At 39.7% G+C, this 23,241-nt stretch overlaps 1 protein-coding gene across 2 annotated transcripts in view; it reads left to right on the top strand.

Annotated features, from left to right (window-relative positions):
* The window catches only part of SLC9A7 (solute carrier family 9 member A7), a gene marked incomplete at its 5' end in the record, with an annotated part of 131,496 nt that overhangs the window by 58,431 nt on the left and 49,824 nt on the right, over positions 1-23,241 (top strand). For both annotated transcript variants that reach the window (XM_084259148.1, XM_084259147.1), the window contains 4 exons: positions 7,325-7,524; positions 10,196-10,273; positions 15,544-15,620; positions 19,078-19,190. In XM_084259148.1, the coding sequence (XP_084115274.1) occupies positions 7,325-7,524; positions 10,196-10,273; positions 15,544-15,620; positions 19,078-19,190 (468 nt within the window). The remainder of the gene's footprint in view (positions 1-7,324; positions 7,525-10,195; positions 10,274-15,543; positions 15,621-19,077; positions 19,191-23,241) is intronic.

Below are 23,241 nucleotides of genomic sequence, written 5' to 3'. Positions count from 1 at the left end.
ACCACACTTTGTCCATAATTAAATTCCTTCCTCATGTCACCAATTTTTGCGTGGGCACATGCGTAAACTATCCAGGCTCTTTAGTATGTCTTTATTTTTGAAATTAGAAAAGTTGGCAGTTGTGTTCATCGGCCAATACAGTTATGAAGTTGTTTGCATACCCGTAAGTTGAAATAGTCTTACATTTTTTTAATTGAAAAAGTTTTGAGTTTTTCATTAATTCAAAAGGACACCTGCACCCCTATGTTTACATCAGCACTATGTACAATAGCTAAGCTATGGAAACAACCCAGATGCCCAAAAATAGATGACTGGATCAAGAAGATACGGTACATATACACCGTGGAATATTACTCAGCAATCAAAAAAGATAAACTCATGCAATTTGCAGCAACATGGATGGAGCTGGAAGGGATCATGCTTAGTGAAATAAGCCAGAAAGAAAAAGAAAAATACCAGATGGTCTCAGTCATAGCAGGAATTTATTTTTTTAAAGATTTATTTATATATTTGTTTGTTTGTTTGTTTATATATACATACAAGCACTGGGTACAGTCAGAAGCGTGGGAGGGTGAGAGGATTCAAGAGCCAGAGGGGAGAGCAGAGCAGGCAGACTGACGAAGTACACTGCTGAGGGGAGCAGCGGGCGGCCAAAGAGGTCTGCACGCCATGTGGGACTGCAGAGGCTGCGGGCCGCTTTGCAACTCAGCGCTCAATGGCTACACCACCACAGGTGGCCCTCATAGCAGGAATTTAGAAAACCTAAATAAGGGACCAGGAAAAAGTCTAATTATAATAAAGTAAAAAATCAAAATCAACAAGCAACTAGAAACCAGAGACACACTGGGGGGTGGAAAGGGAGAAGGGAGTAGGATCAAAACAAGGGAGGTGGGAATTATATGTGGGCTATAACCAAGATGAAAATGCATACATTGTGCAAAAATGAAAAATGATGTAAAAATATATATAAAATAAAAAAAATGAAAAAGAAAAAGTTTTGAGTTTTTGTACTTGTGGAGTTGACCCTCTTGTTTAAAGCTACATCAAACGTCAAAGGAACCTCATCCATTTTTTTCTGTAATAAAAACTAAGTTCTTTCATGACATTAGTCATATGCCTGTGAAATCAGTGATTCCTTATTAGCTGATGTTTTATGTTCGGTTTTTCTGGTGTACATACGCAGTAAGCTATTTCTCTTTGTAATCTGGAACTAGATTGCACAATAATCCAGTAAAATAATCAGTGCCTGTGTTGCGCTCCATTGTGTGTGTGTGTGTGTGTGTGTGTGTGAGAGAGAGAGAGAGAGAGAGAGAGAGAGAGAGAGAGAGAGAGAGAGAGAACTGAACTTTTTGAGTTTAAAAAACACCTTAATGCCATGTTTTAATTCCTTGTAGTTATGACCTCCTAACAGTTCCTTATCAGAAGATATCCTCTGGATCTAGAAGATGAAAATTTGTCATTCATGTTTTATCCAAGTGTCTGTTATTTTCTCACCAAAAGACCCCTCTGTAGTCCAAATTTCTTACTAGTTCTCAAAGTGTATGGCACTGACCATAAGCTCAATGTCATAGCAATGATTCTGTCCCCTAATGCCATGTGCTGCAGTGGTAATGAATATGAATCTAAAGTATTTGGGCAGCTGCTCACACTCTTCCCTGAGTTAGCATGTGTCCTACTGCTTGGTCTATTTTGCTGAAAACTCTCAAGATGGTGCTCACCTTGTATCTTTTCTGGGGTGTTTTATATTACCATATTGTACCTTTAGGCGGCTGCAGCAGCATCGCCTTCAGTGCTGCCCTTTCATCTTTACAATGGGCACATTGGGCCCAAGTAGGGAAGGGAAGGTTTTATAAGTATATAAAAACCCTATTGTCATCTAATAACATTTCTAGGCATGTTGGTGATGATTACTGGGAGAGAGCGTGAGGGTATTTCCAATAGCTAAGAAATTCGCAGATATTAACCTCCCATAGGGAAAAAAACTCCTGTTTTCCCCCTACTCTCAATATTCATACTGGACCATGACCATATGTTTGGGGATTTCCCACACCAAGCAATTCTCTACTTTCCAGCGAATACTGATTCGGTGTCCTACAATTTAGTTCAACTCTGACGCTATCTATCCGACGATAGCATCAGATCTCACAGGCCAAGGACTCTCACATCAGTCCCCAGCCACTTTCTGAGGCCAGTCACAGTGCAGGTTGTCACCTGTGCTTCTGACAGATTGGCAGTAAATCCCAGGCCCCCTCCTTGGGTTTAGTCATTTGCTAGAATGGCTCAAAGAACTCAAGGAAAATACTAAGCTTGTTATATCACTAGTTTATTATAAAAGGATCTGACTCAGGAATAACCAGGTGGAAGGGATGCATAGGGACATCGGGCAAGGTACATGGGAGAAGTGCAGGGCTTCCATCCCCCTATCCAGGGGTGCCACCCTCCCCACACCTTCACATATTCACAAATGCAGAAGCTCTCTGATCCCCTGTACTTCGGGGATTTTTGTGGAGGCTCCACCATGTAGGCAGGATTGATTAAATAATTGGCCATTAGCAACTGATTCACCACTAGGCCCTCTCCTCATCCTGCAGGTTGGGGGTAGGGTTAGATTTTAAGTGCTAACTCAGACCACTGGCTTGGTTCTCCCTGGCAGCCAGCCCCCCTCCTGAGGCTAATGTTGGAATCCCCCTTCTTCCTCCCACCTGTCATCTCATTAGCATACAAAAAAAATTTAGATTTCAAGGGTTTTAGGAGTGGACCAAAAAAGGGGAATGAAGACCAAATATGGATTTATTGCATCACAATATCACACCTCTTTTGTTAGAATAGTGGTCGTGAAGACCCTATGCTACTATCGTTCAATTTTTTATTTTTTAAATGTCATTTATTTATTTAAAGTTTTATTTATTTATTTATTTATTTATACATGCACTGGGTACAGTCAGAAGCGCGGGAGGGTGAGAGAATTCACCAGAGCCAGAGCAGGGAGCAGAACAGGCAGACCAACAAAACACCCTGCTGAGGGGAGCAGCAGGTGGCAGGCGAGGTCTTCGTGCCTTGTGGGACCCTGGCCCCGCGGCCGGGTATCGAACCAGCAATGCAGAGGCTGCGGGCAGCTTCGCAACCTAGTGCTCAACCGCTGCGCCACCGGGGAGGCCCTTGTTTAATTTTTTAGTTAACTCTACTAATAAAGGGATTTGTACAATAAAGAAACGGAATTATACGAGCAGCTATGGATTTGGGAGGACAGTCTTCTATAAATGACTTACTTTGGTTTGCTAATAAAACTATTCAACTTAAATCATGTCACATGCAGCCTCAGGACTCCAGAGATTATCCTATAATAGGACAAATGTTGAAGGACCATTGAATCTCCTTTCTTGTATAACATTTCATCAAAAAATAATTAGCTTCTTGTTAGAAGAAGCTAACTTCTTTTTTTTTTATTTTTTAAAAATTTTTTCTGCATTTAATTTAATTTTATTTATTTTTTAAATAAAATTTATTTTTATATTCCCCATACAATTGCAGTCCCCTTATTTTGACCCCAATCCCTCCCCTCCCCTCCCCCCACCCCCCCATAGTGTGTCTCTGGTTCATAGTTTTTTGTTGATTTTGATTTTCACTTTCTTATAGTTATTCTTTTTCCTGGTCCCTTATTTAAGTTTTCTAGATTCCTGCTATGAGTGAGACCACCCGGTATTTTTCTTTTTCTTTCTGGCTTATTTCGCTTAGCATGATCCCTTCCATCGCCATCCATGTTGCTGCAAATTGCATGTGTTTATCTTTTTTGAATGCTGAGTAATATTCCATGGTGTATATGGACCACATCTTCTTGATCCAGTCATCTAATTTTGGGCATTTGGGTTGTTTCCAAAGCTTAGCTCTTGTAAACAGTGCTGCTATAAACATAGGGGTGCAGGTGCTCTTTGGAATGGATGTTTCTGTGTCCTTTGGGTAAATACCTAGGAGTGGAATTGCTGGATCATATGGAAGCTCTATGTTTAGTAGGTCCAGAGATCTCCACACAGCTCTCCATAGTGATTGGACCAGTTTTCACTCCCACCAACAGTGCAGGAGAGTTCCTTTTTCTCCACAACCTCGCCACCATTTGTTGCTGCTAGCTTTTTTAATATGTGCCATTCTCACTGGTGTAAGATGGTATCTCATGGTAGTTTTGATTTGCATTTCCCTGATGACAAGTGATGTTGAACATTTTTTCATATGCCTGTTGGCCATTTGCATTTCCTCTTCAGAGAAGTTTCTTTTTAGCTAGAAGAAGCTAACTTCTAACGAGTTAACTAGCTTGTTTGACTGCCTAACTACGGAATAAAATGAGAATAAAAAACAATTCTGAGTTTGAGCTGAAGCAGAGCGTGAACCTGGAGCGCCCTCAGCCTCCCTCCTGCTGCTGGAGGCCTTGTCACCATCACACCAAAGGAGGAGTGAAGACCTCAGTCACCATCCCCATCACCACAACCATGAGACACAGCCCACCTACTGCCCCCCTCAATGCTGCCACCACTCAGTGTGACTCCATGGGCAGAGGCAGAGAAAGTGGCAGGAGACTGGCGGCCATCAGTGAGGACAACAAGGTCATCATGGTGAAAGTTAGGGGAACAGTAAAATGGTTCAGTGTAAGAAACAAATGTGTTTTCAGCCACAGGAATGACATCAAACAATATTTATTTGTATACCAGACTGTCACAAAGAAATAGCCCCCAGGAAGCATCTCCACAGTACAGGGGAAAGGGAAATGGTAGAATTTGATGTTACTGAAGAAGAAAAGGATGTGGAGGCAGCAAATATTGCAGGCTTTGGTGGCGTTCCAGTGCTAGGCAGTAAATAACCTGCAGGGTGTAATCATTAGAGCTATTACTGCTGCTGTGAGGGTCCTCCATTTGCTCACCAGCAAGATATGCAGGATAAAGAGAATGGGGAAGAAGTGGGGTTGTGGCACACCCTTGAAGACCAGGCCCAGCAGTGTACGGCTCATTTCATACACAGACCCTATGGGCATCAACCACAGTATCCCAGTCTTTCTGTACAGGGAGAAATGATGGAGAGTTCTGGCAGTCAGGGTGCAGGAGAAGAATGTAGATCAGAGAGACAGACCATTTATGGGAGCTATAGACCAACATGCCCCAGGGCCTCTCCTCGCCTTGGATGGTAATGAAGAGGAGCAGGAAAATCAAAGAGACCAAGGTCAGCAGCCACTTCAGTGTAAGTGGCCCTACAATTTCAGTTACCAGAAAAGATTCACAGAAAACCCTAAAACTATAGATGACAGAGACCAAACTGGGAAGTCTGCTCCACGGCCAAGCAGGGAGCCACTGAGTAAGTAGGGGTTTACCATTTCTGCCATCATCCTGGTTAGTCACCTAACAAGATAAAGTGACTATGAAATCCCAATGTTGCCTCAAAAATGAAAAAAATGAAATAGAATAAAATAAAATTAATATTGAAATGGGAAAGATAGCAATAATTCCATGAAAAAACAAATTGTGAGTTTAAGTATTCAGTACATACCTGCATCTATTGGTAAATTTGAATGATTATAACATAAAAAAGTCACTGAGTCGAACATTATGTAGTCACTAAAATGATAATTATCAAGTAATTTGTTTCACTTTAGAAATGGAAAAAATAAAAATTATGCACCTATTGTATCTGCAAAAGTACAAAATGTGTAGGCAATGTAAACAAATACTGAAGTGTAAAATGCTGATATAAAAGTAAGATAGTCATTTTTTTAAAAAATGAAAAAAATGCTTCCTATAAGGTCAACTTGAGATTAAGAACATCATTTTTACATTGTAATAAAATTTTACAACTTGATTTTTCCACAAAAGTCAGAAAACTACAAATATCTATTAATGTGGTTCTATAATGATCATAATAAGCATACAGACAGGTTTTGACTTAAAGAATTGTACTTTTCTAGATTTTATATATTATTTGTTATTCAACATTTTGTGAGTTTCACAAGTCTTGGTGTTGAGGCATTATAGAGCATTATACATAGAATATATAGTAAATGTTCTTTCTCTTTCTCATGTCACTTTCTACATTAAATGATAAAATGAGATGAGGGCGCATTTCACCATTCTGTCTTTTAATGTTATTAGCAAGAAAACAAATATCTAGACAAGTCTGAAGTTTTCCTCCAAAGAGAGAATTGTAGGAAGTGTCCAGTGGTTATTTATGTTCTTTGCACATTTCACTCGCTTTTCCTCGGGCACGTGTGACTCATGTCCAGCACCAGGGGAGCAGCGCTCCTCTCCAGTCATGGAATTGAAGGGTTATCCACAATTTTGCTGGGGTTTCTTTCCTAAAGGGAAAATTGTACTAAGAACAGAATGAGACTTAAAGACTTGTAGCTAATTATTTTAGGAGTATCATAGCCACAGCCCCAGTAAGCCAGCTCTGCCATCCCTGACTCATGATTAAGAAAAACTGTACCAGGGCCTCCCCTGGTGGCGCGGCAGTTGAGAGCTGGGCTGCGAAGCTGCCCGCAGCCTCTGCAGCACCGGTTCGATCTCCAGCCACCAGCAAGGGTCCCACATGGCACGACAGACCTCTCCTGCCGTGCCCACTGCTCCCCTCAGCAGTGTGTTTCGTCAGTCTGCCTGTTCTGTTCCCTGCTCTGGCTCTGGTGAATTCTCTCACCCTCCCGCGCTTCTGACTGTACCCAGTGCTTGGATAAGTAAATAAATAAATAAATAAATCTTTAAAAAAAAAAAAAGAAAGAAAGAAAGAAAAACTGCACCAAGGGTGCTCAGCTCCTAAAGGGATGTAATTACTTTCTCCATGATACCCGGTGCTTGAAATGATCTAAGCCAAAGCATTCTCCCCTCCGCCCCTCCTCCCTCTGCTGTGTGGCAAAGTTAGTTGCATTCCTAGCAGCTAGAAATTCCCATAGCCTGGTGTTTGTAGGCAGATGGTGGCAAGACTGGCTTGAGGCTGCTGGTGGTACAGATGAAGGAGCTCGTGTTTTGTGCTGCCCTTGCTTGAAAACCCTTGCTTCTTCCCCCTCTTTCTCCACCAAAAACCTGAGAAATGACATGAGATCAGTTGTTAAAAGTGCCATAATAACTCCCAAAGGCACTGCCCTACCTTGTTCAGGTGCCTGAGCGACTTAAACCAGGATAGATAGATGCTTAACCTCTTTATAGGGCGGTGCAATTGCTCCTAAAATACATACACTGTGGCTGTTCTCTGAGATTACTTTGGAGTTTCTTTGCTGTTGCAAATCAACTGTGTCATTATTTCCACACACTGTTTGTCCTTCCACAGGCCTGATGTTTTTTCCACTCTCTTTCAGGGCTCATCGTCGGTGTGATCCTGAGGTACGGCACCCCTGCCACCAGTGGCCATGACAAGTCACTCAGTTGCACTCAGGAAGACAGAGCCTTCAGCACCTTGTTAGTGAATGTCAGCGGGAAGTTCTTTGAATATACCTTGAAAGGAGAAATCAGCCCTGGCAAGATCAACAGTGTGGAACAGAATGACATGCTGAGGAAGGTGAGCTGGGGCCACACTTGTCCTGACATGGTTTTTGATGTTCCAGTCCTGTCTTGACCTTGTGGAAAGAAATCCTTTTAGTCTTCCGGGACATCGGTAGCATTTATGGCTCTCAGTTTTGCTAGCAAGTTTGTGGGCTATGATGACAAGAAGGAACCAAATTTGAACTCTCAGTGTTGTTCGAGTCAGTCCAAACATTACTTTTTATTTGATCTTGTGGGTAGCTAAACTATTCCACAGGAGAAAGGATTCTATATCTCCTTACTTGAGTGATTTCCAGGATAAGCAAGGCATCAGTATCTATCCGTATACATCTTATCACCCTGTGGACGCAGGCTTAATGGCAGGAAGGCTTCTTTGTGTGGAAGCTCTGGGAGATTCAGGTTATGTGGAACCCCTTTTAACACACCATGGTGCTAATGTGTAGAAAGGCTTACACTCTACGGCAGAGTATAGATGGTGCTCCAAAAATTAAATTATTGGTATTTTCAGAATCTACCCTAATGAATCTTTGAAGAAAATTGTCAAACTGGGGCATTAAACATGCCCATATCCTCTGTGTCCCAGCTGTGCTAGTAAGCTCTTTGCTCTGATCTCTTCATAAGAATACATGGGCTTTCCATAAACATTTGTGAAATTAAAGGCCACACTAATGGCTGTTTTGAAATGGTTCCTTGAGTCCTTTAAACTGTACACAGTGTGGGGGGGGGGCGGAGATCCCAGTCCATTTCCATATTTTACATCATAATAGATGAAGTTGACTTTATTATCTTTAGAAAACTGTTTATTCAGATCCTCACTGTTTAAACTTTTGCCTCACAAAACAAAGGAGAAAGAATAAAGAAGGCTGAGATTGTTGTGAGTTAAGGGTGAGGAGGCAAGTTGAAGCAGCCTGGTTAACATAGAGTATTGAGTGGTAGAGCATGTGTCAGGACACTTGTGCTGGTCAGAACTAACTGGATTTGGTGACTTTTGACAAGTTACACTCCCTCTGGCCCCAGTGTCCTCATACAGGGTAGGTATTGGCCAACACCCTTCTCATTGGAACATTCCCTGCATGACAGACTACTCTTCAGAAAGAAGATGGAATAAAACATAATTTGAGAGAACTGGTCTGCTTCTAATTAGGGTGATTAACATTCCTGGTTTTTATAGAGAAGCACTAACTTTAAAAACACCAAAGATTTAGAATAATTGAAATAGAAGCCAATTAATCTACCAACACAAATTAATTCTTTAAAAAGGTTAGGAGGCTTATGCAATGCTAATACTTGTCTGGATGTGATAAGAATTTTTTTTTTAAGATTTATTTTTATTTTTTATACAAGAACTGGGGTGTGGGAGGGTGAGAAGATTCACCAGAGACAGAGCAGGGAGCAGAATAGGCAGACGACAGAAATACACTGCTGAGGGGAGCAGCGGGTGCGACAGGAGAGGTCTGCCGCACCATGTGGGATTCTCGCCTGCCGGGATCCAACCCGCACTGCAGAGGCTGCGGACAGCTTCACAGTGTGGTGCTCAACCTGCCGTGCCACCAGGGAGGCCCAGGATGTGATAAGATTTTGCTAATACTTTCAGTATGATTTCCCAGTATCAAGCCCACAGGTAATTCAGTCTTGTTAGAGCTGCTAAATTTATATTGATGCTAGGGAAGCCTCTAGTATCACTGGAGACTTTGATCTTGATCACACCACATATCACAGAATACCGGTCACTCAAAAGAGATTTGGATTTGGTGGAATTATGTTTGTAAATGATTCTGTAGGGGATCCACAAAATTAATGAAGAATCACAATTGCATCCTTCATTGCAGTTGAGCCATAAGTTTGATAAACATCAAGGTGTTTTTATTTCTTATTTAAAAACTTGGATTAGCATTAAAAAGAGCCAAAAGGACACGGAAACATCAATTCCAAAGAGCACCTGCACCCCTATGTTTATAGCAGCACTGTTTACAATAGCTAAGCTTTGGAAACAACCCAAATGCCCAAAATTAGATGACTGGATCAAGAAGATGTGGTCCATATACACCATGGAATATTACTCAGCATTCAAAAAAGATAAACACATGCAGTTTGCAGCAACATGGTTGGCGCTGGAAGGGATCATGCTCAGCGAAATAAGCCAGAAAGAAAAAGAAAAATACCGGATGGTCTCACTCATAGCAGGAATCTAGAAAACTTAAATAAGGGACCAGGAAAAAGAATAACTATAAGAAAGTGAAAATCAAAATCAACAAAAAACTATGAACCAGAGACACACTATGGGGGGGTGGGGGGAGGGGAGGGGAGGGATTGGGGTCAGAATGGGGGGTTGCAATTGTATGGGGAATATAAAAATAAAATTTATTTTAAAAAAAAGAGCCAAAAGTATATGTAAAAAAATAAATAAGAACATTGATCAGAAACTTTCCCTGAGTTCTCAAAATTGCACTGACCTGTTGCATCTTGATGTGTAGTCAGCAACATACTTGGAGCAGAAGTCAGAGCACGGTGTGGAGAAAAACATGCTAGTTCACTGAGGAACCGTGGCTCCTCTCTTGTCATGCTTCTACGGTTTTTCACATTATGCCATTTGCTTTAAATGTTCAAACTTTAGTCAATGGCTTAAAATATTAAGAAAATATTATAGCACCAATTGATGTTAAACCGTTTTCTTTTTAAACTTTTAGGTAACATTTGATCCAGAGGTATTTTTCAACATTCTGTTACCTCCAATTATTTTTCATGCTGGATACAGTTTAAAGAAGGTAAGAGGTTTTTGCCAATATTTTTTTTTCTTGACTGTTTTTTTTTTAAGCGTGGGAATATCTATGTTAATTTACCTACATAATTTTGTAGTTTTTTTCCCTTCTCCCAGATTGCTTATTACTGTGTTTTGCACCCACTCATAGTCTTTAGTTGACTCATCAGCAGTGATTCATTTCTGTTTTTAAAATCTGGAACTCTCATACAGTGCCTGTGGGAATATAAAATTGTGTGGCCACTCTCTGGAAAACAGTTTTGCAGTTTCTATAAATCTAAAGTTGAAATTACCATATGACCCAGTAATTTTGTTCCTGAGGATTTATCTCAGAGAAATGAAAACTTACATTCATGTAAAAACCTGTGTATGATTGCTCATGGCAACTTTTTTATAATAGCCTCAAACCAGAAAGAATCAAATTGTCCTATAGTAGGCGAATGGTTAAGCGAGCATCCATACCATGGAAGAGTGCTCAGCGAGAAATGTGATGGCCGTTGGTGTCCTGTTGCTTGCCAGAGCAAGCAGAGGGACATGCAGCAACCTGGGAGGGTCTCAGAGGCATTATACTGAATGGAAATAATCCACTCTGCAAAGGCCACTTACTGTATGATTGCATTTATATAACATTCTAGAAATGAAGAAAAAATGCTAGGATGGAGAACAAATTAGTGATACCAGGGGTTAGGGATGGTAGGGGTAAGAGGGGAGTGGGTGTGACTGCATAGGAATAGCGAGAAGGAGATCTTCATGGCTGTGGAAGAGTTCTGAGTCTCGATTACAGGAGTGGGACATGGATCTCTACATGTGATAAAATGACCTAAAATTGTGCACATGTTGTGCATGTGTTCTGGTTCTGATACCATATTATAGTTTTGATATTTTCCAGGTTTTCATATTCTGTTATAGTCATGTAAGATAGATCCAGTGGAGGAAACTGGCTTTAAAATTATATGGGACCTCTTATACTATCTTTGCAACTTCTCTGATTCTATAATTACTCCAAAATAAAAAGTTAAAGACATCTGTTCTTACTGAGGGTCATTATGCTTGGCAGCAAGGTTGGGCCTACATCCCTCGTCATTTAAAATACCGATTACCTTTACAAATAGTGTGAGTGGCTCCCTTTTCCCCTCTTGTGGGAGTATTCTGTGAAAATTAGACTCAAAAAATCTTTCCTCAGATAACAGCCAAGGAGTTTGCCTCAGCTCTCCTTCTAAATGGGGACTAAAGGAAATTTTTTCTGTGAGCCTAGAGAAGAGAGATCTTAGCTGCCAATAAAACTCAACAACATCCTTAGGAACTACACAATGCCTTCCAAATTGATAAACCTTTAGATCCATCGATAAAGAAGTAAAAAGGGGAAAGAAACAAATTGCCTATATCAGAAAGAAAGAGGAGGCATCTCTACAACCCATGAAAGATTCAAATGACCAAAAGTGACTTGTGAAGAGATTGAAAACTTGAACAGCCCTATAGTAATGAAATAAATTAAGTTTATAATTAAAAACTTTTCTGTGCGTCCCAGTGGCTTCACTGATGAATTCTATCAGATCTTTAAGGAGTAAATGATACCAGTCCTACGTCAACCCTTTCAGAACATAGAGGATGGCATACTTCCTAGCTCATCTTATGAGAAGACGCCTGCTCTTTGGGTTGGTTCCTCTGTCAAAGAATAATTGTGTATTTTAATTTTTCAGAGGATTCTAAAACTGTTTCCAACCAACATAAATACAGTTACAGTTTATGGAGCATCTGATATGTGTTGGGAACTTTACAGATAGTCTTTATTTCTGCTTTTACATACATTATTTCTCATCATCATAGAAACTCTGTAAGAAGGTGAGGGTGGTAGGTTAGCTTTTTCCCCCAGATGTCCAACTCATCGATGAATAAATGGACCCAGGAGCTAACTGGTAATTGAATGATGGATTTATGACCAAAAGTCTCTGGTAATATGTATTGGATGATTCAGCTTAGCCCTTCTTACTGGTTCTCCTTTACTGCTTAGCTCATAAATTGAAGACAGATGCCCTTAACTGCCAAAATGATCACAGTCAAAGGCAGGGAGGCCGAAATGGAGAGAGGCTGGAAATTTCTTGGCCTGTCAAAGGCTGCCTCTTTGCTAACAGCATGGAGGATAGAGAAACAAGAACAATTCCCCACCTGCTACAGAAAGGTAAAGACTGCAAGTCAGGGTAAAGCCAGTCTCTTCTTTCAGAGATCAAGTGACCATTCTTACCACATCACCTTTGGGGGAGGAGGAATGGAACATAAGTCCTCTCTCCATGATGAATGTGTGAGGAGCAGGAAGCTGTGCTTCTGCATACCAGCCCAACACACTTTTGTACACTCACTGATATGCAGAGTGTCCCTGCCTCTTACTGATGATGAGCCAAGCTCAGCATGACTCAGTGACATGTGTGAGGTTAAGTAGGTGGTGTGAGACTGAGTCAAGGTCCTGTCTGATGGCCTGTCTCTCTGACCCCAGGGCCCAGGGTTATTGCTTTGTGCTACATTCCCTCTGGAGTTAGGCTTTCTGTTAAAAAAAAAAAAGTATCCTTTTTGTGACTAATCCATGAGGTTGTCAAAGTCATCTGAGCCTATATGTCAGCTATTGACTTGTAACAGATAGGATGATTGTATGAGTATGGCCCACTGCATGATTTTTTTTAAAGATTTATTTTTATTTATTTATACAAGCACTGGGTACAGTCAGAAGTGCGGGAGGGTGAGAGAATTCACCAGAGCCAGAGTGGGGAGCAGAGCAGGCAGAAGGACGGAAGTACACTGCTGAGGGGAGCAGCAGGCGGCAGGAGAGGTCTGCGCGCCATGTGGGACCCTCCTCCTGTGGCCGGGGAGCAGTCGGGGATCGAACCAGCGCTGCAGAGGCTGCAGGCAGCTTCGCAACTCAGCGCTCAACCGCTGTGCCACCGGGGAGGCCCCCATTGCATGATTTTAGGGATTGTAAATAATGTTACTCTTTTTTCTTTTGTAATTAGCTTGCTTGCTTATCTGTTTATTTAATTGAAATAATTCTACATTATGACATTAAATAATAATATTCCTTAAGTGGGGAATTAGAGAATTCCCCTTCAGATCAAATGGGGGGATGAATGGATATTTTAAGTAACTAATCTTAAGGTACAATCAAAGTTATACATAGTCGTTTGAAGATGAAGCCATCATTGGTTGTGAAAGCCACTCTGATGGTTGAAAAACAGCTTTGTCTTTGCAGAGCTTTCCCTTCCTCACTTGCATGTTCTCAGAAGAAAACAAACCTGACAGATTATGCTAGTTACTAATTTAAGTTGTTTTTGAAATGCTAGTCTTTCAGATTATCAACTATTAGTTTAGTCTCTTTCCCTTATAAAGGGATTTTAAATAGTGGCTTCTTACATGGCCACCATTTGTGATTAAACCTCTTGTCAGTTAAATGTGTAATAAAAATTTGACCATTTAACTTCAGGTCTGTGGACAGAAATATTCAGGCCCTTTTGACTTGTGTACACATAATTGTCATGTAGATGGGCCTTTTTTCTAACTTGAACAAAGTATCATTAACATTACCTTTGGTTTTGTGCTACCACTTACCCTTTGCTTAAAGGGCAGGGGGGGCGGGGAGTGGAGAGTGAAGGAAGGAGGGACTTAACTTTAGAATATATTATGAATGTAGTTTTGGTGGCAGATTTATATTCCTATTATTTTGCTTTGACTAATAACATGAATATGAATTTGCAGAGTGTGTTCAAGCTAACCATAATGGTTTTCTAAAAGACAATTGAAAACAAAGTGCATTGGGATTAAAATTTATTCTGGATACCTCCCATGAATTTCATTGGCCCTATGTCTTGTCCCTGATCTCCCCTAGCCTGCTCTGATTTTAGCCCTCATAGAGCTCTGGAAGGCAAGAAGGCTCACAGTTGTTGATTTTTTTCAGTGTAACTAGTTTTTTCAAGTCATTGGTATGTAAATACATTAGCTTAATAAAGACTGGGGACAATGACTGATTAAGAGGCAAACATGATACATCTATATATGTGCAAACAGCACCCTCATTTGGTGACTGTCAGCATGGCAAGCCCTTGAAGGATTCTTCTGTGCTGGTGGCTTTAGGGCACTAGGCATTCCTGGACGCCTTCTTCACAACCCCAGAGAGGTGAGGGCATCAGGGAAGGCCACAGCACAGGTCTGGAATGCTGGTCTGGGGGGTCCCACAGCCCTTTGTCAGAGTGGCTACATGATCCAGGCCAAGTTCTCCTTGCTGGGCTGTCTTTCCCTGATATTGCTCAGCTGTCATGGTAGGGCTCTCCTGCCTTTTTAAACTTTTAGGTAAAGTATCCCCAGTACCTGTTTAGTTAGGGTGTTTGGGGGATTGTGTTTGTCTGCTTTTGTTTAACAGTTCTGATTGTCAGATGAGAGCAGCTTATGCTTGTAGAATAAGGACCATGGCTCAGGATCCCAAGAACAGTGATTTTCCTCATTAGAACATCTAGTAAGCCTAAAGACGCACGCACATGTGTGTGTGAGTGTGTGTTTCTAAGGTTACCAATGTACAGAAACGTTGAGAGGATTACAGTTTTGCCACCTCTTTTTGAATAGTTACTAGATTTATATTGGTGTAAGTATACAAACACACACACACACACACACACACACACGCCTATCTTAAATAGAATTGTTTCTCATTTCTCCACATCTCTCTCTTTCCAAGGCTCCAAAACATGAATCCAGATGAGTATGAGGAGACACCGCAGATCTTTAGGACACTGTTTTCTGACATTGAATTAGCTAGAAAGCTCCTTAGATAGCACTTTCATACTTCATTAGTGTCATATATTTATATTTATATTTATATATATATATATATATATATAAAATTTCCTAAGGTACCAAAAGAACTGGAAGCGACTAGCTGAATCAATGGAATAAAATCGTTTATGTTAAATCTTATGAAAATGATGTGTTTACTTACATATTCGCTCATTCTCATGCATTTCTCTCTCTCTCTCTCTCTTTCTCTCTCTCTCTCTCACTCTCTCTCTCTCATCATAATCAGCCAGAATAAATTTTTCTTTTGAAATTTACTGAGCCCTTGCTTGTTCCGTGATTATTAGGGCAAAAATGTTTTAGAAACATGATGTTTAATGCTAAATAACTTCATTCAGGAGTAACTGCTAAAAAGTTAATAAAGCTTCACTTTTTAGAGACTTTTAGTGCATTTCTTACACTCGCTGTCAAAAGTCACCATGTGATTCCTGTCTTTTTTTTTTCCAGAGACATTTTTTCAGAAACCTCGGGTCCATTCTGGCCTATGCCTTCTTGGGAACTGCTGTTTCTTGCTTCATTATTGGGTAAGTGACTCTTGGACCTTTAGCAAAATCTACTGCTTTCCAAAAGATGAGATCTGTGTGGGTTCAGAGTCTAATATTTTTTCTCAACTGTAATGGGCTATAAATTGACATATAACACCATGTAAATTTAACGTCTAAAACATGTTGATTTGATACATTTATATACTACAAAATGATTATCACCATAGCATTAGCTACTGCCTCCATCTCTTTTTCGTGGTGAGAACATTTGAGATCTGTTCTCTTAGCAACTTTCAAATATATGGCACAGCATTATTAGCTATAATCACCACACTGTGGACATTAGACCCCAACAAACCCATTCATATACACCTGGAAATTGGTAATCTTTGACCAACATATCCCTCCTCCAACCTCTGGCAACAGCCAGAGTCCAGTATTTTGATATTTGTGGAGACAGGGTTCAAGTTTTGCAACTACATTGTGCAGTATGGTAGCTGTTAGCCATATGTGACTATTTAAAATTAAGAATAATTAAGATTATACATAGTCAGGAAATTTTGATTTCTAATACTCTCTGATAAAAAGAACCAGTACCTCGGAGCCTCCCTGGTGGCGCAAGGGGTTAAGCACCACACTATGAAGCAATCTGCAGCCTCTGCAGCACGGGTTCGATCCCTGGCCGGCCAGGGAGCAACCCACATGGCGAAGCAGACCTCTCCTGTCTCACCCTCTGCTCCTCTCAGCAGTGTGTTTCAGTCAGTCTGTTCTGTTCCCCACTCTGTCTCTGGTGGATCCTCTCACCCCCTGCATCTCTGGCCTGTACCCCAACTCTTGTATGCATAAATAAATAAATAAAAAAGAACCAGTACCTCTTGCAGAAAAAGCTGATCGTAAATTCAGGACAACAGATATAACAAGATGAGGGTGGAGCATCTTGTAGTGCTCAAAAGTCAGGAAGTTCTTTTAAAAAAAGAAGGAACCAAATAAATAAATGAATGTGGAGCATGTCCAGGAGACACAGAGCCAACCTACAAGCTCCCCCCATGGTCCAAGAACAACAAAATAATTAACATTATATGGGGCCATCCCCCAAAGTATAAAATACTAATAACATGTACTGGTAATATCTGAGTCTGTATTAATATGAAGAAATGAATGAATAACTAAGTGGGGAAGAAATGACAAATCTCTGCAGAAGAATTTCAAATAATTTCCATAGACACACTCCCTCTCGAGGTGGGGCTTACTCTCCATTTCCCTTTGATCATGGGGCTGTGTGTATACTTCCTTTCAAAGGGCAAGGTATGGCTAGGAGAGAGAAAGTGACTTTAGAGTAGAGAAACCAGACAAACACTACCTCAGCCAGGTGACCAACATTAGCACCAGAGGTGGTAAGTCATGTTTATAGTCTCGTATAGCCCTTGATATTTGTTATTAGAATGGCACTTTACCTCTGGATCTTCTTCCTCAAAACACATTACCTCAGTCTAATCCTGAGAGAAAAAGCCAAATAAGTCCCAATTGAGGGTCAGTCTACAGAACACCTGACCAGCACTCCAAACTGCCAAGGGTATCAAAAACAAGCAGAGTCTAAGAAACGATCAAAGCTAAGAGATGAGAGAGGTAGGGCCACTAGCAGTAATGTGGTACGGTGTCCTGGGACAGAAAGAGGACATTAGGTGAAGACTAAGGGGATCTGAATAAAGTGCAGATTTTAGTTCTTTTTTAAAAATAGCTGGAAAACTGGAGATAAAACCAGGGGATTTTTATGGCACTAAAAAAAAGGAGGGTGCTTAGACATCCTTTCATGGGGACAAGCCATGGACGAGTGACAGGTTAGATAACTGACAATGGTATTATGGGAGGTGAGAGGGAGAAAAGGCCGCCAGAGAGGTCTGTGTCAGGTCAATGCTTGTGATAAAAGGAAACAGAGGAAGATCTTATTTGAGGAAGTATTTAAAAGGCAGATAAAAGCAGCCTTCCATAAGCAACAAAGGACAACTCAAATCTGTATCACTGAGTAATTGTGAATTGAAATAGAGCTGTTTTACGTGGCTGGCACAGTATCCTGCATGCAGCAGGCAAGCATTAAGTCATTACTGTTGATTCTCAAAGATTCATTTCTGCAAATACTTCTTGAGTACCTAACATAGTCATTCTACTATTCTCGGCGCTCAGGATACAAAAGTGAGCAATGGCATGGTCCTTACCATCAAGAATCTTACTGTCACACACAGAAACATCAATTCCAAAGAGCACCTGCACCCCTATGTTTATAGCAGCACTATTTACAATAGCTAAGCTTTGGAAACAACCCAAATCCCCAAAAATAGATGACTGAATCAAGAAGACGTGGTACATATACACCATGGAATATTACTCAGCATTCAAAAAAGATAAACACATGCAATTTGCAGCAACATGGATGGAGCTGGAAGGGTTCATGCTCAGCGAAATAAGCCAGAAAGAAAAAGAAAAATACCGGATGGTCTCACTCATAGCAGGAATCTAGAAAACTTAAATAAGGGACCAGGAAAAAGAATAACTATAAGAAAGAAAATATCAACATCGACAAACAACTATGAACCAGAGACACTCTATGGTGGGTGGGGGGCGGGGAAAGGAGGGCTTGGGGTCAAAATAAGGGGGTTGTAATTGTATGGGGAATATAAAAAAAAAGAAAAAAAAGAATCTTACTGTCACAGGGTTGGCTGTAGTGTGCAAATGAGTCTATTTTGTGGTTATTTTAGTTTCCTAATCCCTGCACTACCACCACATCCCCTTCCTACACACACCTTTATTAATACGTTTGAGGCCTTTTAAAACCCCATATTTCTCCCAATTTATAAGCTGTCCTGTAGGAAATGTGTTCTGGCCAAACTGAAATATTTAACTTGGAGGTCCCTTTTGGGCCACGTCACATTCTGCACGAGGTGAGATGGACTTTTGCTGACCTGCCTGACCCATACAGAGAGCAAGTGGCCAATAAGTCAGTAGGTGCACTGATGTCTTAGTAGGATGTTTGGAGAGTTTTCCTTCTTCCAGTCTTTGAAGTAACTCTTGGCAGAGAAATTTGATCGTTTGGATATTTTTGACTAATCCATTTTTTTCTACCCAACTTCACCCAGTCCACCTATTTCCATGAATTTAAACGCACTATCTAACAATGTCGTGAGTTTTCTAACAATTTCTTGCAAGGTTATTTGTCTTCCTTTCTTCTCTATAACTCAGTTGCTTAAGATGCTTTCATTTTGTTGTTAATTGAGGACCATACTTACAGTTGTTAGTAAGCACAACTTTTCAAAATGGAATGTCAAAGTCCTACTTGCACATGTTCCTGGTAAGTGTCCGGCCACCACAGCTACCTGGTATCTTCACAAGTTTCCTGTTAAACTACACTGTGCCGGTGCTACTCTGCTCGCTTATTTGCTGGATTACTCAATTAGGAGGATTTTCTTTTCCTTCTGACATGTTTTCCCTTCCCTTCCTGTAGGAATCTCATGTATGGTGTGGTGAAGCTTATGAAGATTGTGGGACAGCTCTCAGATAAATTTTACTACACAGATTGTCTCTTTTTTGGAGCAATTATCTCTGCTACTGACCCAGGTATTTGCATATTTGGCTTGATATTATGATATTCTGTTATTTAAATCTTCAGAAATTCAAAACAATCATTAGCTTTAGACGCAGCAGGGAGGCTGTAGTATTAACATGAAAAGCTAGAGGAAGAGACTGGAAAGTGGTCTGACAGACTTAGATGTCTTTTCTAAGAGGGGTGTGTATTTCCCTTTCTTCCCCCTTCCTTTTTATTACTGTATTTATTGTGATAAAAAGAACATAAAATTTACCATCTTAATTTTTAAGTGTACACTTCAGCATTATTAAATATGGTCACACTGTTATGCAGCCAATCTCCAGAACTTTTTCGTATTGCACAATTGAAACTGTATACCATATTAAACAGCAGCATCCACTCTCCCTCCCCCAGTCTCTGGTAACCCCCGTTCTACTTTCTATATCTTTGGGGTTTTGTTTGTTTCTTTTCCAGCTTTTTATTCTGAAAAAATCACTTAGCAAAGGTAAATGATTTTTATAATAAACTCATGTACTCACCACCTAGATTATTGTATTATTGAGATTATTTTACTATATTTGGTTTGTCATATATCTATCCATCTATAGTTCTATCCATCATACTTTTTAATACACTTCAAAATAAACATCAATATACTTGCACTTAATGCTGCAGCATTAACTGTAGTTCTCTCTAAGTTTCTCGGGTTTTTATTTTGAAGTAAGATTTGCAAATGAAATGAGAAAATCTTATTTTTTTACACACCTAACCTTTTGTCCCTCCTCTGTACCTCTTTATTTATTATGTTTATTGAGATAACGTTGGTTTACAACACTATATATGCTTTAGGGTTATAGGTTCACACCTCTACAGATGTATGTCATCACACCACACCCACCACACAGCCCCAATAATCCTCCATTATAATCCATTTGGCCCCTCCCCATTTTGCTCACTCCCTTCTCTCCCCTTCTGGTTACCTCAGTTCTGCAGTCAGATTTCAAGGGTTTGTTTAGTTTGGTTTTGTCTGTTTTGAGTAGCATTGTTTTTTTATATTATGTGGAATTATTTCTGGACTTGCAATCATGTTGATCCTTTTGTCTGTTTTTATTCTAATACTATATTATTTTAACTATTGTTGCTTTATAATATAGTTTAAAATTAGGTTAGTTGATGCTTCCATTTTTTTTTCTTTTTCCTCAGGATTTCTTTACCTGTTCAGGGTTTTTTTATGGTTCCTTATAAATTGCAGTATTTTTTGGTTCTATTTCTGTGAAGAATATTGGGATTTTAATGGGGCTTTAAATCTATATATTGCTCTTGATAAAATAGTCATTTTCACAAGATTAATTCTCTTCATTCATGAACACAGAATATGTGTCCATCTCTTTATGTCTTATTCTCTGTCTTTTGTGTCTCATAGGTTTTTTTTTTTTTGTTGTTGTTGTATAAATCCTTTATCTCTTTAGTTATTAATTCTTAGGTATTTAGTTCTTTTGATGCAATTATAAAAAAATTTTTTTCTTGATTTTGTTTTCTTCTCATTATTTGTATATAAAAATACAATGGGTTTTTATGTGTTAATTTTGCAGCTTGCCACTTTAGTATATTTATCTATTCTAGTAGCTTTTTGGTAACTTTCAGGATTTTCTGCATATGTTAACATACCATCTGCAATAATGATAGTTTCATTCCTTCTTTTCTAATGTTCTGAACATTAATGACCTGAGATACTAAGAACCACCCCACCTCCATTTCTCCGTGCCTCCTAGGATTCCTCTAGATCAGTGTTATCCCATAGACCTTTTTGCAGTAATAGAAAGGTTCTGTAATCTTCCAACTTCATTAAGGTGGCCAGTAACCACATGGAGGATAGTGCAATAGAAGAACTGAATTTTCCATTTTATTTTATGTTATGTAATTTAAATTTATATAGCCACATGCAACTAAGGCTACCACAGTGGATTGCACAGCTTTAGCTGTTGTGTGGTTCTGACGAACCTCAGTGTTCCAAAACCATTGGCCTCTTTTACTCCCATATTTTAATATTAACACTCTAAGAAAATTGAGGACCCAGCTGATTGAAGCACCCTGCTTTGTAAAAAGAATGTGGGATGTAGAATGGCAGCCTTCCTGCATAGCTCCTGGTTCTGGTAATCATTCCATCTCTGTCTTTTGGGTCTAGGGATTGTATAAAAGCTCCCTATTTTCAACCTCAAGTACTGCTCTCTACTTTGTGTTTTTCCATACTCTGCTCACACTTGAAGAAATAATCCTTGTATTAAACTCTGCTCAAATTGCTCAATTTGAGGGTGTCATCTCTTTCCTGCTAAGACCCTGATTGATGAAGTTTTTGAGTCCCATGTCTCCTGGGCTGCCAGCCCTGTGCTCTCTTTGTTGAAATTAGCCTCTACCAGTCTTGAGTCCCCACGTGACTTATGTGCACAGAGGCCTCTGGTGCCAACACCCAGTGGATGTGTCTATTGTATGAGTAATGGGCAAAACTTCTCTTGGATTCCGCTACTGACATTTTGGGAATTTTGATACTTCAGCATAGAGTACCCCATCACACAGGGCCTGTTTTGTTCATCTTTAATTCAGGGGAAATGGACTACCTTCCTTCTAGGATTTTATGAGAACTAAATGAGTTTGTAAAATATTTAGCATAGTACCTGCTTCATGGTAAGTCCTCAATAATTATTGTTGTTGTTATTATCATTGTTAATTTTTCTTCAACATAATTAAAACAAGATCATTCCTGTCATATATTGGCAAGCTACTAAGAGTAAAGGTTTTGTATTAATCAAGGTTCTTCAGAACATTCCATATATATGGAATGAGGAAAAGGAATAGAAGGAGACAGAGTGTGCAATTATGGAGATTATAAGCAATTGGCTCATGTGATTGTGAGTGCTACAAGGCCAAAGATCTGTACTTCCACAGCCTGAGAACCATAAGGGCTGATGGCATAAATTCCAGTCCATGTTCAAAGGCAAGGGGAAACTGATATATGTACCAAGTCAGAGATGCTGAAGCAGAGAGAGTGAATTCCCTCTTACTCAGCCTTTTTGTTCTAGTTATCAGATTTTCAACAAGTTGGATAAGGTCTGCCCACATTGGGGAGGGCAATCTACTTTACTCAGACTACTAATTCGCATGTAATTCTCATCTAGAAATACTCTCATAGATTTACCAGAATAATGTTGAACCAAATATCTAGGCACCTTATGACCCAGTCAAGTTAACCACCAAATTTTATATAAAGACCCACAAATATTGTTCATGTGATTATCTAAAAAATAAACAATCCAGAAAATAAGCACTTTTTTTAGCTTTATTCCTAAAGATTTTTTCCTGTTATATAACCTGATAAGCTGTATATATGGGTGAAGGAAGGAAATTGACATTACATCCTGTGTATGAAGATGGTGTGTCCTTTAGGAACTATAGTTGCTGGTGATTCCCTACCCGTTGCTGTCTAGCTAGCATCCAATGCTTAGAATAGTGATTTTAGCATCCAGATTTATAATTGCCTGAAGCAGGCTTATGATATAGTCCACATTTTTCAATCCAAATTATTTATTGCTTATTCTTAATGATGATGGGGTGTGTTGTTTTGGAATCTCCTTTAATTCCTAATTTAAAAAAATTCAAAATTCCTGCTATGAGTGAGACAATCTGGTATTTTTCTTTTTCTTTCTGGCTTATTTCGCTGAGCATGATCCCTTCCAGCTCCATCCATGTTGCTGCAAATTGCATCAGTTTATTTTTTGATTGTTGAGTAATATTCCATTGTGTATATGTACCACATCTTCTTGATCCAGTCATCTTTTTTTGGGTATTTGGTTTGTTTCCACACTACAGGGTGGGGGGGAAGGAGGGAGTAGGATCAAAACAAGGGGGGTGGGAATTGTATGGGGACTATAACCAGGATGAAAATGTATACATTGTGCAAAAATGAAAAATGATGTAAAAAAATATAAAATTTTAAAAATAATAATAAATAAAAAAAATTCAAAGTTGGACAGCACAAGACAAAAAAACACAGAGACAAAACTAGCTGACAGAGTATCCTTGGGAATC

Source organism: Talpa europaea, assembly GCF_964194135.1.
Source record: "Talpa europaea genome assembly, chromosome: X".
NCBI classification, from domain to species: Eukaryota; Metazoa; Chordata; class Mammalia; order Eulipotyphla; family Talpidae; genus Talpa; species Talpa europaea.
The sequence above is the reverse complement of the archived record's forward strand: the minus strand, read 5'-3'. Positions and strand labels throughout refer to the sequence as shown.